At 45.4% G+C, this 17709-nt stretch overlaps 1 protein-coding gene across 2 annotated transcripts in view; it reads right to left on the bottom strand.

The window, feature by feature from the left end:
- Positions 1-7587: 7587 nt before the first annotated feature.
- The window catches only part of KCND3 (potassium voltage-gated channel subfamily D member 3), a gene marked incomplete at both ends in the record, with an annotated part of 224814 nt that continues 214692 nt past the window's right edge, over positions 7588-17709 (bottom strand). The window contains 5 exons of one of the 2 annotated variants that reach the window (XM_082865598.1): positions 7588-7789; positions 8520-8767; positions 9967-10023; positions 11329-11418; positions 11753-11854. In XM_082865598.1, coding sequence (XP_082721724.1) covers positions 7588-7789; positions 8520-8767; positions 9967-10023; positions 11329-11418; positions 11753-11854 — 699 coding nt within the window. The remainder of the gene's footprint in view (positions 7790-8519; positions 8768-9966; positions 10024-11328; positions 11419-11752; positions 11855-17709) is intronic. The other variant, XM_082865599.1, reaches the window with a different exon arrangement.

Genomic DNA, 17709 nt, shown 5'->3' with positions numbered 1-17709 from the left:
TTTCTACCCTTTCCCCCACAATACAGCCAAGTTCACAGTTTGTCATTGCTAGGGAATTTTAATCAGGATACTCCTGCATCTTAATTAGAGATGAGGGTACCCATTAGTCTTGAAATTAATTGGATTCTCTTTTAGGATTGTCTTGTGATCTCTTTTTTAATAGAAAAATAAGCTGGAGGTAAGCATATACATAACATGAAAATAATACTGTTTTATTTTTCATAAGCATTTGCTAGGAAAATTTCAGCAGTTACCTTCCCAAATAAGGGATGTAGTTATTGTGGCTGTGGAAGGAATCTGCTGGCATTTGTATGTTACTGTGTGTGGAATTTTAATTTGTAATTGTCATTCTAGGTGCATAACCCCTTAATCTTTTGGGGACTATAGATAGGTTTTAGGCAAACTCACTTGAGAATGTTGTGTAGTAGAAGGAGCAGTTGTCTTGGTTGACTCTGTTACTACCTATTTTTTACTTTGTACTAGTCATTTAGCCTCGCGGGGTCCAATTTTCTCATCAATAAAAGGAGGCAGTTGGACTAGATTTTTAGGGTCCCTTCTAGTTCTAAGATTTAACTAATACATGACTAGTGAGAGAAGATAATTTCTAGTTAGAGAAAAGAATAATCTTTTTATGAGTATAGAGAGCCTTTATACATTCACTTAATTTGGATGAGGGCTAGTGTGAATTGGTTTAATGTCTGAATTCTAGAATACTAAATACACTTATTACAGCTGTTCAAGTTAGGCTTTAACTTAAATTAGGCTAGCAGTATTAACATGTAGAGAAATGTTTGAGAAACCTGTTGCTTTGGATAATTCTGACTTAGAGGATACAAGTTATTTTGGGTAATTAAAAGTAATATTTTCTAAAGTAGCTTAAGTATTGCAATAATAATTGCTAACCTTTTAAACATAACCTAACCTTAAAAAAAAAAGGTTTAAAGGTAAACTTCAGCCCCTGAATACTAAAAATAATTGAACAGAAATTATAGTAGTTACAGATCAACTCATGAGACAAGGGAATAGTTTGAAGTTTTAGGGGTTTTTTTCTCCCCCAAATATAAATAAAGCTATGTTAATCTTAAAAGATAAAATCATATTTTTGATAGTCATAGCTGACATTGGAACTCTGACAAGGTTATTTTCTTATTTTGGCAGAATATGTTTATTGTTTTGTGCCGCTGTGAACAAGCACATATATCCCAGTTAACATTTAGTGCTTTTTAATGAAAAAGCACGTATTGTTCACCACATCTGGTTTCCAGTTACTTTGCTCCAGATTATTTGAGCTGTGAATCTGTAGTGACACCTAGTGGGTGATAAGGATATGAACATTAGTGATTGAAATGAATTTCACAGCCAACTTCTAGGGCCTTCTGGCATCACGGATTGGCCTTAACCTTCCATTTCTATTTCAGTTTTCATTTATTGGGATCTGGTTGTGGGGAAATCAAAAGAATCCCCGTTGTTCTGGCCACATTACGGTGAAATATGAAAATGCCTTTTGCTCTCACTACCTAAACCAGAATTATTAAGGTTAGAACAGATCTTCAGGATATCTAATCCAATCCCCTCATTTTTAAGAGGAGGAAACAAACTGAAGCCAAGAGAGAAGAGACTGATGTGAAGCCATATAAGTAAGTGATAGAACCTAAGGGCCTCTGTCATCTTTTTTCCAAGCTTTCTGCTATACCCTGTATAGCATTTAATTTTGAGTTTTTAGTTTGAGACGTTGGTTTAGATGAAAGAGTGGATATTCAGTGTATTCTCAGCAGAATCAGTGCAGATTAAAAGCATATTTTCTCTCAGTAATACAGGGCTGTGTCTCAAAATAGAGCTGTTGGCAAATGCCAAATGCTTTCCCTGTTAGTGAACATCCATGACTAAAGCATACAAGCAGGCAAGAACCATCTCAGATGTCACAGAGGAGTTGCTTGCATTGAGGGAGGGCGGGGAAGGGAAGATGAGACTAGACCTTAAGTACCCTTCTGAGATTCTGTGAGCCTTCTGGCAAGGAAGAAAGTCTCTGTTCAAATATATGGCATCTTAAAAAAAAAAAGGTACTGATAAACCTAGTGGCAGGGCAGGAATAAAGACAGACATAGAGAATGGGCTTGAGGACACTGGGAGGAGGAAGGGGAAGCTGGGACGAAGTGAGAGAGTGGCATGGACATATATACACTACCAAATGTAAAATGGATAGCTAGTGGGAAGCAGCCGCATAGCACAGGGAGATCAGCTCGGTGCTTTGTGACCACCTAGACGGGTGCGATATGGAGGGTGGGAGGGAGACGCAAGAGGGAGGAGACATGGGGGTATATGTATATGTATAGCTGATTCACCTTTTTATACAGCAGAAACTAACACACCTCGTAAAAAAATTACACTCCAATAAAGATGTTTAAAAAAAAAAAAGTCCCCCCCAAAAAAATTACCCTATTTTCTAATGTATAGCAGGAGAACTGGTATTAAAATAAACAATCGTAATCATGTTAGGGTTTGCGGCACATAGTTTGTTTAATCCAGATTGGATACATCAGGTACAGCAGTGGCACATGACTCAATACCGTAAATGATATACATTTTAACATATGCACTACAGTTTCAAAAGAAGACGACAGGAAACTCAAGAGTTTTTTTTTCCCCATAGAAAGTTTTCACATGTTTATCTTCCTGCAGTTTTATACAGTATTTCTTCTTTGCCATTGTGTTGTTGGTAAGCAAAGCCCATTTATTATATGAAAATAGAAAAGAACACACTTGATGTTTTTCACGATAACATTGATGGGGGAGGGTGACCTCTAAGGAAAACATTACATTGGAATGTCTGATTATCAAAAATATACCATCCCTCCCACCACCCAGGTTTGTAAAATAGTCTGTTGGTCCAAGGAGCCCCCCCAGGACTTGGGTCAGTGCCCTACACTGGTTAGTGTGACATTATCCAGTGTAGTTAAGTAACCTGCTAAGATAAATTCATTCCCACACTTGATGAGAAAAACATAGAACATTCTGAGTAGAAAACAAGACTCAAAAGGAACCCCTTTAAAGCTGTTTCTTTTTCTGATCCACTTTCTCTTAGTTCTAACGATGCTCCTCATGATGCTCTTTGGGCTCCGAGGGTGATGGGTCATAACAACGCTTTTCCTTCAATCATTTTAAAGCGTTGCAAATGCTGAGATTTCATAAGGACGTCAGAAAGGGAAATAAAAGTCTTTTTGGTTCCTGTTTGTCATGGTTACCATGCCAACTAGATTAAAAGGGAAACAAATATTGCCTTAGATTAACAGCATTAGGATCTTTCTGCCTTGTAGTTACCTGGTCATTGAAATGAGGGAACCTGGATCACTAGAATTCATTAATAACCTAAACATCTAGGTTTGGATAAATTTCAACCACTACCTCTGCAAAGTTAAAAAAAAAAAAAGATAAGGAAAAAAATCTAGGTACATCTTTCAATGTACTTTCCCTGCCAATATTCTAACAAGTGACATGATCCCGAACTGCAGGAATCATAGTTTGAAAACGGGGTAAGGTCCTCAACATATCCACAAGCTGACTTTTTTGTTAATTGTCGATCAGCATTAACTATCCACTTTAATTTCTGTTCAAATTATTTTTCTTAATTTCACTTTTCTACTTGCTGACTTCATACTCCTGTATGACTGTAGACTCATGTGTTCAACTATCATTGAGACTATCTAGTCTTTTGAACAGGATTCTATGCAGTTAGTCTTGAGCTTGACACTAGTTACGAAAAGAGGGGATGAAGGAGAAATAGTACAGAGTTTGCTTCTGGAGGTCCTGGTTCAGGGTGGTTTTGAGTATAATGCTTCCTCTCCCTAATCACTAGCCTTGAAATCCAGATATTAAAATATATAAGCAATCCTCAGAGTTATGCTACATGATGTAGAGGAAAAGTTCCCGGGACAAGATGTCTAAGCCCTGGACTGCAAACATAGTTCTGCCACTAACTTGCCATGTGAACTTGAATGTCACTCAGCTTCTTTCTGCCTGTTTTCTTCTCTGTGAATCAAGGATTTAGGAACTTGATCTACTACCACCAGAGGTTGTGGAAAGGATTAACAGGACTATAGAAGGTATGCTTCAAAATGTTGTCCTAGCCCGCTCTTCGAGGAGAGACAGGATTTGACCGAAAAAACCTGACTATTCACTTACCTATTTTTGACAGAATTGATAGTCCGTAGCTAGTTGTATCTAGTGGATGGTGGTTTCCAAAGTATGGTTTGGATTAGTACAGTCAGTGGTTTCCAAGGGCTGTGTCCAAGTAATAATTGACTTTCACATAAGACTATGTCTCTAGATACAACAAGTAATCTCTGATGGGTCTTCTCTAAAGCATCGTTGCTCTGAGAGGCAGTGGGTGTAGGGAAAAGCATTAGACTAATAGCCAAGGGGCTTGGGTTCTGGTCCCAGTCGTGTCATTAAATAACTGCATGACCTTGAGTAGGTCACTTAATTTCTCTGGGCCTCAGCCTTCTAGACTGTAAAATGACTTAGATATTCTTTAATCTCTTCTAGTTCTGATTCACTCTATTCCATGTTTTCTAAGTTTCCATTCATTTCAATATAGCTTATTGGTTGGTTGGTTGGTTGGTTTTTAACCCTCCCTAATGTTGAGTAGGATTGAATGGGATAGGTAGTTTTGTAAATCTATTATGCTGAAGTTGTTCATGAACTATGAAAGCTCGAGTCATTTCACCAGAAAGCCATTGCCCCCTGAAAACCCTGATAATATCCTGGTTCTTCAGTCCCTGGCCAATGAGTTAGACATTCAACTGATTTGGCACACTTTGGACCTTCTTTTTACTCACAAATGCCCTTTAGCAGTGTAGTCTTGCTCTATTCTGTTGTGTAGATGAGCCATTTTCTTGTGTGACCAGGGTCTCTCATCTTTGGCTAAGGCTACACTGGGGGATGGAGATGAAGGGGTTAGTCTAATAATGGTGGTTTAGCAACTGGCATAATGTGGGATTTGGAAATGAAATTGAAGAAATACAAAACATTCAGTTCATTAGGGTCAAAAAAGTGGGAAATTATTTGGGACATGATTTTTTAAAATTTCATTAATTTTTGTGGGAACCACTAGTAAGCTACCCTGGTGCACTACCAAACAGGTCCTGGGTTGGAGCAGTCATTATTCTAACTCTGTGATGACCTGTTCTTAAACACAGGCAGTTCGTATGTGTGTGTAACCATGTTCCTATTTACCTCTGTATCCTTTACCCAATTCGGTTCCTATGATGTATACTTAGAAACTTAAACCTTGTTTAACTTTGTTCCATTACCCATTCTTTCAAAAGAAAAATGCCTTTTCTAGTCCTTTGCCTGCCCCCTAAATGGAGTCCAGCCCAGTCCTCTGCCTTCCCTAATGAGATATGTGGATGACGTGAATGGGATTAAGTATGCAAGTGTGTTTAGGTGGTTGTGTGTTTGTGTGTACACACGTATTCCTCTGTAATTGTAAAGCTTTTTGCCTACTTACACCATAAGCTCAGAGGGCCAGACCACCCCATTCTTGGGTTAGGGGGAAATCCTTGAGGCCAGACCCAGAGAAGGGATGCAGTCAGTGGTCAGTGAGGATAGCGTAAAGGAGAAGGCTCCGTCTCCTCTGCCCTTCTGCTCATCTTCTGGTTACGTGCCACCTCACATCCCTTTGACTTTCTCCTTCTACAGGGTCAGTAGAGCTGGAGTCATAGGGAAGCCCGTTGAAGGTGTTTTTAGGTTCCCAGCTAGTGAAACTCTTCTGGATGGCTGAGGTGGGCAGAAAAATTCTTGGCCTAGCATTAAACAGCTAACCACTAAGCTGTTGAATGGATAAAGAGTTCCCAAGGAGCTCCTGTGTCTCAGAGTCCAGGCTAGAGAGACTGCAATAGGGTAGTTGGAGATTGGGGAAGGCGGAAAGGGCCTGGTCACTAACCCCGAGGCCCACCTGCTCTGCTAAAAGCAGTGAAAATTGATTGGATTCCGGAAATGCTGTTCCCAGCCCCATCAGGATGCAAACCACTTGCACAGAGATGTGTCCAGGTTTTCCAAAAATAATATTCACTTCCTCACTTGCAGGGAGGTGATCAGGCTTCTCCCCCATTTCAGTTATCTTCAGGGACATCAGGCCTGAAGACTCTTCAGATCTCAAGGCATCATTCAGACCGGATAAGAATCATCTCTAATCTCTTACTTGACTTCACTCTTTGGAGCATCCTTCGTGAGGCACACAGGCTTAACCTTCTGCAGCCTCCGTGGGAGTTGCCTCAGGTGTGAGATAAGTCAGAAGCTTGGTCCCCGTACTGCTGCCTTCTCTGCGGGAAACTGCTCCTGGGGCTTCTTGTCAGAGCTCTGAATGGGCTTTACGGTGGGTCCTGAAAGAAGGGTACAGAGCAAGGTGCCACAGGGGCTGACTGCAGCTGGGAGCCCTGGGTTCTTCTCTTCTCTCTTCACTGGCACACACTGGCATTGCCTGTGCCTCTCAGGTGCTAGCGATTTCCTTTTCCAAGATCCCAGTGAGATAAATGTGGTCATTCCCTTTCTTCCCCAGAAATGGAAACTTCAACACCAGTGGTTCCAACCACAAGGGAAGCACTCTGTTCTTTAAGGTGGACTTCCCTCATCCCTAAATGCCCATTTTTGCTTTATTCTTTTCTCTTCCACCACTGCATTCATGTCCTTGGCACGAGTCTGCAGGTGCTTGGCAGTGGAGAAGGCTTTACTAACATGTCTCAGTATCACTGGGGTCCATGTGGAGACAGATGGCTGGACACAGAGAAAAACAGCCAGGGGGTGAAGCAGAGAGGTACAGAGACAAAGGAGACAGGGGCAGACAGAGGGTGAGTGTTGCTGTGTGGTCACGTGGCAGCTCTGTGCAGGTCAGCTGGGCAGTGGGGCCCAGGCTCAGTCGACCTCACCTACCTGGGGGAACGAAGAGAGAACTCAGCAGTAACTGACTTCTTAGCCTAAAAGCTTTTGCTATAAAAGGAGAAAAAAAAAAAAAAACAAACCCCCTCACAAAATGCATTGTTTTGGTTCAAAGGTATTGGGTCCATGGAGAAAAACATTTCACAAAACTCCGTGGGTGTTTTTGTTTTCCACCTTTTCCCATGAATAAATATTATCCATTTAGAGCCTTGAAAAAGGTGCTTAAATACACAGTGTTATATTTTCTTCCTGTTTTGCATGTGACAACTCGGCCTCTGTGCTGCTCTTGGTCTTGTATTTTCCTCACTGGGGTCTCCAGAAACAATGGTTATTTGGTCTGAGGCTCCCCACTCCGGGCCCTGTCCTGGCTCGCAGCTTATACCCGCACAGTCCCATCCCTACCCGCCCCGCCCTCCCTTTCCTCTGGCCCCTGTGAGATGCAGTGGCACAGGGCTATGTCCACGCTAGCAGCAGTGAACCTCAGGTGCCCCTTTGCTGCCTCTTTCTCCTTCCAGGCACAGGTTTCAGTGTTGGGGGTGCAACAGGGTGGGCAGAAATAGTGGGGGAGGGGGAGGGAGTGGTCACAGTGGCCACCCACCAACATGCCAGCCCCCTTCACTCCCACTACCCGCACTGGCCCTCTGTCCAGTGGTTTTACAAGGCGGAGACCTTGACAACATTGCTGGCTATGGCAGGAATGTTCGTGTTGGAGCCTGGGCTGGCAGGGGGTGGCCGACCTTCCCCCTCTGGGGTTAGCGCTGGGGGAGTAGGAATGCTGATGATGGCTGTGGTGATCTGGGATGTTTTGCAGTTTGGTCTCAGTCCGTCGTCTGCTTTCAAATTAAGGCTGGAACGACTGGGATAAAAAAAGAGTGAGTTGATGATGGTTCGTCTTGCTAGTGTCCCAAAGCTTCCTTGACCCTCTCCCTGTCTAGCTCACAGTAACTGGGAGGGGATTTGGGTGTCCCTCCATCTCTGCTTTTGGTAATCGGCCTGTAATTATCCATTCTGATTATTATTCCTGAACTACCCCGAATTGTAAAAGTCATGGATACTGGGCTTTGGAATTCAGAGTATACGTTTTTCCCTCCAGTGGATTTTTTTCCCATCACTTGTGGCATTTGATTTTGGTTTCCCTGAATTCCTTGCCACTCATTGGAGGTAGTGGGAAGTTGCCTACATGTAAGTAGAGAGTCAATCTGTGATTCAAAATCAGCCTGGGATAAGCCGATATTTCATATAATTTCACAATTGTGAAAATTATTGTCTTGAGAAAACAGTCCATTCTTCGCACGAGGGTAGGTCATTTATGGATTTTTGTTGTTGTTCTTATTTTTTCTGGTATCTAACCCCACATTGGGCCTACACCTGCTAGAGTATCCTCCAAAGCATATGAGAGGCCTGTGGGTTAACTTGCAAGGATGAGAAGGAAGGTGGGGGGAGGGAGGTGAGGTGAGGGACTCATGCATTAGATAAGGAGGAGGGAAGGCTGAGGACCCCCAGGGGTCTCCTAATGCTGAGAGCCTTTCACTCTGGGAAGGGAGCGTTGCAGACCTTAGGGAGTGATGGAGATGGGAGCCACCCACCTGGTAGTGAGGGAGGGCTGCTCGCTGCCCTGGATGTGGATCGTGCTGAGCTCTTGCATGCTGCGCAGGCGGGTGGCCGGCAGGTTGGAGTTGGGCAGGTGTGTGGTTTTCTTACTACGACGGGAGCAGCAGGTGGTCGTGAGGCCCGGGTGGCTGGACAGTGAGGGACTCCGTGTGGATGGGTAGTTCTGCATTGAACTCTCCATGCAGTTCTGCTCAAACATCTGTTCATCTATAAACTCGTGGTTCTGTGAGAAGCAGAGGGAGAAGAGGTAGGAGAAGGAGATAGGAGGAGGGGGGGCGGGGATAAGCCCCCATACTCTGTATAGCTGCCTGTCTCTGTTCTGGGCCTTGGGAGAAGGGCTCCCAGCTGCCTGGAGCACAGATAAGCATTCAGGACATGGGGGATATCCTACAGGCATCAAATGAAGGAAGGAGGAGATTACCATTGACAGCCCTGGTCATCAGACTGGAGGGCGGAGACTGCGGTTGTGAAATCATGATGTGACATTCACTTCGTCTACAGCTTTGGCTGAAGGGATACGGAGGACATGGAGGGACTTAGTGGCATCCTCAGAGCTAGAAGCAAAGACTTGACGGACTTTGCAGGCTTTGACAGGATCTTCTGGTGGCGGGGGGCAGGGAGCGGCAGGTAAGGAGTCACTAACAATGGGTAGTGGGTACGCTGGGTTGTCTTTTCTGGATTTACTGGGTGAGATCCTTATGAATCCTGGGCAAGTGTGAGACATAAGCTTTTAAAGGCACTGGATTATTCACAGTATTGGGAGAGCTTTGCTCTGGAAGGCCAATGCGGTCACACACTCAGGGTTATGATTGCTTTTGAGTACTGGGTTTTTTCCACCTGGTTATGGGGTATGGCTCCTTAATATACCTAAAGGCACAGGATTCCCTAAGTCAAGTGTAAGCATGGGAAGGGGATGCTAACAGGCTCCTGATGGAGGCCACCAAGATGGGGTGGAGTGGAGCCCAGGATAACTAACATATGGCTGTTTAGCCAGGGTGACTAAACATCTATGCCATGAATGGTCTGGTCAAGGCTGCCAGAGTGAGGAGAAAGTCTGAGGAGAAGTAGCATGAGGACAGAGTTCAGAGAGAGACCAGCCCTGACAGCCGATACCAGGAGTCCCCATAGAGCTGGGCGGGTGGCACAGACAGATGTGGCACATGGACACTCACAAGGTACCAACATTGGTTCCATGTTCCACCACCCCTCCAAGCTCCTGGGGAGGTCAAAAAAGGGAATCAGAAAGGCACAAAAAAACTGGAAGCCTGAGCTGGTACTGGGTAGGATAAGCAGAGTTAGGATAAGCCCAAGAAGAATCAACAGCACATGCAGAGAACCAGACCAGGGGGTAAGAAGAGGAGACTCCACAGACTCAGAAGAATCAGAGAGAAAAACATCAATTGAAATTTTAAAAAGTTATACCTTGATGGTGGAGGTTCGTACAGATAACAGGGGATCATCCACAAGATAGGACAACCCCTACAGGACAACATGCCAACAGAAGATAAAAACACCATTGATTGTACATTCCAGCATTCCCAGGCTCAGTTTTGACATTCGATCTCTCAATCCCAGCATTCCACCCTTCCAGTCCAACATTCCATCCCTTGCTTTCAGCATTCTTCCTCCTTTGTCCCAACATTCCATCCCTTGAGTCCAACATTCCTTGCCTAAAATGCAGCATTCCATCTCTTTAATCCCAATATCCCCACAATCCGACATTCTTTCCTTCAAATTCAGCATTCCACCCCTTCAATGCCAACATTCCATCTCTTCAAACCCAAATATTTTCACCCATATCCTTTCAACTTACACATTCCACCCAGCACATGCAACTTGGAAAGGGCAGTTGGGTCCAGGCCTATTTCTTTGGCAAGCTCTGAGTCTTTGAGAGAAATTCTAGATACACCTGTACGGTTCTTGACACTAAGAAACATTGGCTAAGTCCTGGAAACTAGGGTTTTCAGAGTACCTTCCCACAGTGGAAGCCCTCACTGGGCTCAGCTGCCATCCACAGCGTCCACAGCTGTCCATACTAAGAGTCACCTAACATCTACTTCCCCCACATTTGGGAGGCCAGGATATGGAACACTGAAAATTAGAAAGTTCCTTCCTTAGTGTGCTGAGCCCTGACCATAGCCTTTTTGGGGAAGGAGGTCCTAGAAAAGAACAAGAAGGAGTTTCTCTTTGTCTCTCTTTGGTTGTCCAGCCTAACCTCTCCTCCCTCCCTACTATTCCTAACACTTTTGCCAAGGCTCCAGGGTTGACCCCACTGCCCTTCCTTTCAGTCTGTTGGAGAGGCACAAGCATCATTCCACATTCCAGCTGGGGCACCCTAAGCCATGACTCATTTTTAGCAATCAGCCTTTCAGAATCTGAATTCCCTGGGAATTGCAGGGTGACTGAGATGGGGTGGTACTGGTAAAAATCCGTGGCTAGAGAAATATATGCACTGCTTCGTTCATTTGCTCTCTCCTGTTCCAAGTGGAATGGAAGGAGAAAAGGGACCCACAGATTGCATCAACCTAGCCCCAGGGATAGGACAAAAACTGACATACTTCTCTGCTGTCCTGTAGTAACCTAGTATAAATTCAGCCCTAGCTCTGAAGAGGGGTGCTCATCAGAGCTGAGAAACTGATAGGCAGAGATCTAAGGGGACAAACTTTGACTTCTGAAGCCTGGGGTGAGAACGTGAGGACAGAGTTCTCACTCTGTAAGTTCTGACCTCAGAAAAGGGTCAGGGGTCAGGGATGAGAAGGGAGGTGGCACTGGGCTGGGACTCACAGTGGTTTTCTCCAAGCAGTGCAGCAGGTGGTGGTGCTGGCTCTCGATGAGTGAGGTGGTCTTGCCCATGTGCTCCTCTTCCGGGGTGCCCTAGGAGGAGAAGAGGAGAGGCTGGGTATAAAGCTGCTGGCTCTCCTTCTCTCCATCTCCTTCATCTCTCCACAGAGGGGAGGGGGGGACTGGAAAAATCTGGATGAACCAAATTTTAGGGTCACCCTAGACCATGCTAGCCTTTGGCTGGGAGCCCTTGAGCTAAAGGGGGTTTAGGGGTGATGATGAGAACCCTATGGAAGACGTATGTGGAGGGTGGCTGCTACCTGGGGAAACTTTGGGGCTTTGGGGTGGGAGTGCTGATGCCCCCAGGAAGAAAAAGCAAGCCCGTCCTCCCCTCCATCTCCCCAACCCAAGTCCCCCAGGCACCTACCATCAGCTCCAGTGCCTCGTTGAGGAGTCCGTTGCGCTTGCTGTGCAGGTAGGCATTGGAGCTCCCTGTTTTGGCCACACGGATCCTGGCAAGGCGGGCCTTCTGTGATTGGCAGAGAGAATAAAAGAGTGAGCAAGACTGAGAGACAAAAAGACAGTGAGCCTGGCCAAGCCAGCGACAGTGGGCTGTCCCAGCAAGGTTGGGTTCCCAGGTGATGTCTGATGAAGGGGAGGAAGCTGCTTCTTCCCTGCCGCAGAGATCTCTGTTTATAGACCTGGGACTGGGTCAGAGAGGCTGTGACCCCCCTGTACAGAGTGAGCATGGTCATGGTCAGAGTGCCTAGGGGTTTCCACTTGTCTCTCCAGCCTGGGTGTGATCCTGGCCAGGGAAATATCACTCATCAAATTCCTCCCTCCTTCCTCAAATTTCATGACCTTTATCCATTCAGTATTGCATTGGGGTATTTCTCATCTCAGACTGCAAGTTCTTTAAAGGAGCCCATGTTATAGCTCTCCTGATTCTCTCCTAGGGTCCAGTGCAGTTCCCTGCATACAGCAGGTGCCCAAATACCAGTTCATTATAAGAAAAGCAAGGAGTGTGTATACGTGCCCCTCAACTCCTTCCCCTCTTTCTGTTTTTTCCTTAGCATTCATTACTAAGGTAGTATATGTTTTACATATTTATCTCGCTATTGTCTCTCTTTCCCCACAGGAATGTAAACTCCTTGAGGGCAGCGGTTTTTGTTTTGTTCACTGATATATCCCCAGTACTTCATAACTTGTAAATCAATAGAAGAATTTACAATTGCATGTCTGTCTTTGGGATGTGTCTATACATGTATATTTTGCTGTGCATGTCTATGGGAACGAGTGTAGGTGCATGTGCGTGTGACAAGGGGCCCAATGTGGGTGTGAGAGAGGAGAGGATGGAGCACATTTCCATACACCACCCTGGCTCTAGCTGCGGCGACTGAGAATCTCCCAGCTCCATCCTTGGAAGGCTTCGGCAGTATCCTGTGCAAGGGTCGCGTGGTACCTCAACCACACAAACTCATCTCTCTTGCTTGCAGAGGCAGTGGGAGAGGCCGGACACACTGCACAGGCTGACTTCTCTTCTCCTTCCTAATAACCATAATCAGTGTCACTATGACAGCAGCACAGCCACAGTGTGAGGCCTAAGAGGAAAGAGGCTCTGGGAGGGAGGGAGAAGGGACGGGTAGAGGGCTTCCTGCTGGTTTAAAAAAATGCAACTTCACGTTTGGGCTCTTGTGGATCTAGACCCAGCTGCAGGAAGAAGAGCCCACAAGGCCTCACAAACCTATTCTGGGGCAGAGGGGTCCTTCCTTCTGCCTCTGGGAAAATACACATTTAACGTCAGCATGGATTCTGAACAGAGGAGTCCTTGGAAAATTGTGGCAATTTTCACTTCTTGTGACCTTCTCCCCAGCATGGGGAAGTGTCCCCTCCAAGTGTCCTACTGGGCTGGCTCATCTGCTAAAAGCAGGCCAGGGACTTGGATTTAGGCTGTCAACAGAAGCACAAAGAACACACGATAGCTATTGTTCCCTGGGAAGTCCCTCTGTGACCACTGTGTCCTTGCAGGAACAATTCAACGACTTCCCCTGGTTTCTAAATATGGCGAAGAGGTCAGCACTTGAGCCTAGAAGATCTGCCTGTAAAACTGAGGAAGAACTCTCCTCTAGACAGAGAATAAAAAGAGGAAGCAGGGAGAGAACGGATGGTAAGTAAGCCCTACCATTCCTCTTCTCTCTGAGCAAAGAACGTGCATTCCAGGTGCAGGACAGTTCTCGTTCCTGGGGATCCCGCTCCAGCCCTCCCCTCAGCTCAATGTCTACATTCAAGCAAGTTCTTCATCATTTGAGGATGTGGCTACTATTGCTTTGGGTGAGCACTGGGTGTTGAGAGCTGCGTATGGAAATCCAGTTGCGTCAGCTCATTTTAGCCTTATATAATTTGATGGCACCACTTACAGCCAGACCATTCTTGTATCTGGGGTCTGTCTTCATTACTTTCTAGAGATGAAAGATTCTCCTGCTCTCCTTTGTGGCACTCCTTTTAATCTTATCTTACCCTGGGCGCTATTAAAGCAACAGATTGTCATAACAAATGCACTATATCGTTTAATCATTTCCCACACAGGATAAAGAGGTTTGCAATATATTTATAGAACCATACCCAGCATATGTAATTTGGTGAGGACTTTTGGCTTGACTTTGAGCCCCTGAGGGCCAGAGCCTGTGACTTATGCATATTTTTATCTTCAGCACCTAGCACAGAGCTTCGCACTAGTATTTGCTCAAGCAAGGCTTGTGATGGCCCAGGAAGGAAGATGATCCTACACAGTTGGTCAGAAATCCATGTTAATAAAGCCGTTGTGATGGGCTCAGTCCTTGTGTGTACTGGTCAGCCTCCTTCTCTTCCATGAACATGAGTACAGTGTAAGAGTTCGGAGAATGTAGGGATCATCTAGGCTATTTTACAGACGAGGAAATGGAGGATGCGAGAGGAAGTGACTTGTTCAGGGCAAGGTTTCAGCTCAGGTCTTCCAACCTCCCGACGCTGCTTCCATAACACCCCCTCCTCCTTCCCTGAATTTCAACTCCACTCAGACAAGTTTTCAACTTGATGAGCAAAGCCCAGAAAGTTGCATTTTCAACAGCTGTAGACATTCCAGGGCTGGAGGAGAGGTTTGGATAGAGGATTCTGCCACCCTGGGCACAGTTCCAAGTTCAGGCTAATAAGCTCAAGAACTCTGTCAGCCCCGAGAAGGGTTTCACGCTGAAGCACTTCCTAGCTATCTGGCTGGCAGGTGCCCTTGGACCATGAGTATTGACATCTCTACCCTGGGAGAGGCAGAAGAAGGAAAAAGAGGGAGAAATGGAAAAGCCAAAAGAGAACACGGGCAATTTCACTTTTAGGCATTTATCCCAGAGAAATGAAAACTTATGTTCACACAAAAACCTGCACATGGCTGTTAACAGCAACTTTATTTATAATAGCCCGATGTCCCTCAACAGGCAAACTGTTAACCATAACTGGGATGCATCCATACCAGGGAATACTGCTCAGCAAGGAAAAGGAATGGACTACTGATACACATGACTTAGATGAATCTCCAGGAATTATATGAAATGAAAAAAGCCAATCTCCAAAGGTTCCCTACTGTATAAGCCCATTGATATACCATTAAAAAAAAAAGTTTTTATAAAGGGAGGACAGATAAATAGTTGCCAGAGGTTAGAGACGGGGTAGACATAGAGTGAGAGGGGTGTGGTTATAAAAGAAATAGTGGGAGGGACCCTTATGGTGTTGGAACTGTGCAGTACCTTGACTGAGATGGGGGATGTGAACCTGCATAGGTGATAAAACTGTATAAAACTTCACACACACACACACACACATACACACACACACACACACACACGGGTACAAGTAAAACTGGGGAAGTCTGAATAGGATTGGTGGATTGCAGCAATGTCCATACGCTGGATATGAAATTTTATAACTACATGTGAATCTACAATTATTCCAATTAAAATTTCCATTAAAAACTTTCCCCCTCTCTGTCCACTGCTAGACCTCCTTACTTGATCTCCAGTTCACTTGGCTTAGAAAACCCAGTCTCTGCAGCAAAGAGTCGTGGAATTCTTTCAGTAATAATCCCAAGCCAATCAGTCACGATGGGAAAGGATGACAACCTTTGGAGCCTTTCCTCTCCACCTGAGGCACATGGGCTGGAGCTTACCTTCACAGCTCCTGAGTATGTGGTCTGGGCTGAGAACTGTCATCAGCACCCCTAACCCCCTTCCTGTCCCATCTCTCCATTCCCCACTAAGTTCCCCAACCTGCCTTCCTTGCCTCGCTGTGACAGACCCAGTGCTGGAAGCAGGCAGTATTCTTGTGTTCTTTTTCTTTTCCTCTCACAGGAAGCCTAAGGTGAAAAGAGGCAGAACTGAGCCTACTGTGAGGAGAGACAGTATCCAGAGGAGGTGAAAACACTGCAAATATTTACTCTGATTTCAAGGAAGAGCAAAGAGGGAGAGGGAGAAGGGTGGGAAAGGAGTCAGAAGGGAGGGAGTCTCATCCTGAGGGGCTAGAGGGAGGAAGAAGCCTAAGCTGATTCCTTCTGGATCTTAATTACACAGGATGAGCTTTGTAAAGTTCTGCAGAGAAACGGTCCCTGTCGTATTCTTTGCAGGGGCAAAACGACAGCAGATGCGATGCTCTAAGAAGTAGGTAAGGGTGTGAGCCCGGAGGGGAAGGGAGCACAGGAGTGGCTGAAGCACAGTTTGAGTGGGGCTATTGTGGGCTAGTGTGTGAGCTGAGGATACCTTGGGTCCCCACTGCTCTACAAAAACCCTGTGTCATGTCATGGCTATTGTAAATAGAGCTGCAATGAACATTGTGGTGGTTTTCTCCGGGTATATGCCCAGTAGTGGGATTGCTGGGTCATATGGTAGTTCTACTTTTAGTTTTTTAAGGAACCTCCATACTGTTCTCCACAGTGGCTGTATCAATTTACATTCCCACCCACAGTGCAAGAGGGTTCCCTTTTCTCCACACCCTCTCCAGAGTGAAGTAAGTCAGAAAGAGAAAAACAAATACCGTATGCTAACACATATATATGGAATCTGACAGGAATAAAGACGCAGACATAGAGAATGGACTTGAGGACACGAGGAGGGGGGAAGGGTAAGCTGGGATGAAGTGAGAGAGTGGCATGGACATATATATACTGCCAAATGTAAAATAGATAGCTAGTGGGAAGCAGCCGCATAGCACAGGCAGATCAGCTCAGTGCTTTGTGACCACTTAGAGGGGTGGGATAGGGAGGGTGGGAGGGAGGGAGACGCAAGAGGGAGGGGATATGGGGATATATGTATACGGATAGCTGATTCACTTTGTTATACAGCAGAAACTAACACACCATCGTAAAGCAATTATACTCCAATAGAGATGTTAAAAAAAAACCCCAAACCAAAGCAAACCCTGTGTCAGCCCTTGCCCAGTGCTGGGGGGTTGGGGGAGGGGGAGGTTGAGGTTGCTATAGGACCCTTGACCCTTCAGGGCTTTAGGCCCCTTGATTTGGAAAGGCGATCCCAGTTTCTTTCTGCCCCTTTCTTTAGGACAGCATAATGAATTTATATATTGTTCACATTTGCCAGCTGACTTGAACAGGGAAAGAGATAAGACTTCTATTTCTGAGCTGGCTAGCAGGGGATGGGGGTGGGGAAAACTGACCTTGGGTGAAGAGGTAGGAAATGGTTCTGGAGGGGATGGAGAGGACAGCAGATCAATCCAAGGCAGGCTGACAACATTAAAAACCCAGGTCAAGATAAGTCAAAATATATTTCCACACAGGCGGAGGGAGACAGCAGGGCAAGGAGGTGACAAAGACACACAAAAGGGGAGATGCTGGAAGTGGGGACCAACTGGATTTATTATATAACTATGTGATATATATTATATTATTAAGTATTTTTACAGGTAAATTATTATACATTTCAGAGCTAACTTTCATGAACTTTGAGACTTTGTTTCAGTCAGCATACACAGATTTGTTCTGAAATCCTGGATTCCTCTGATATGTCATGGAAGCCCTGCCACTTGGGAGTTATCCCTGTGAATGGAAGGTCAGGAGAGAGGATCATGCGGTGAGGAAGTAACCCAGCTGCAATGCATAGGGCCTGGCACATAGTTGGTGTTCAGTAAATGTGTGTGGAATGAATGAATAAAAGAAAGAATAAAATAAGGACATAATGTTTCAGGCCTCCATAAGTGACTCTTTCAGGTCCCCCTGTCCCCTGTACCCAGAAAGACTTTGATCATACCCCAAGGAGGTTGAGATGCTGCTGAAGGGGGAGTATTTCAGCCCAGAACAGAAGAGAAAGGATGGCAGGGCCCTGAACCAAGATGGCGGAGTAGAAGGACGTGCTC

This window comes from Leucopleurus acutus (assembly GCF_964270905.1).
Source record: "Leucopleurus acutus genome assembly, chromosome: 2".
NCBI lineage: Eukaryota > Metazoa > Chordata > Mammalia > Artiodactyla > Delphinidae > Leucopleurus > Leucopleurus acutus.
Note: the sequence above shows the minus strand (reverse complement) of the source record. Positions and strands in the feature narration are given on the sequence as shown.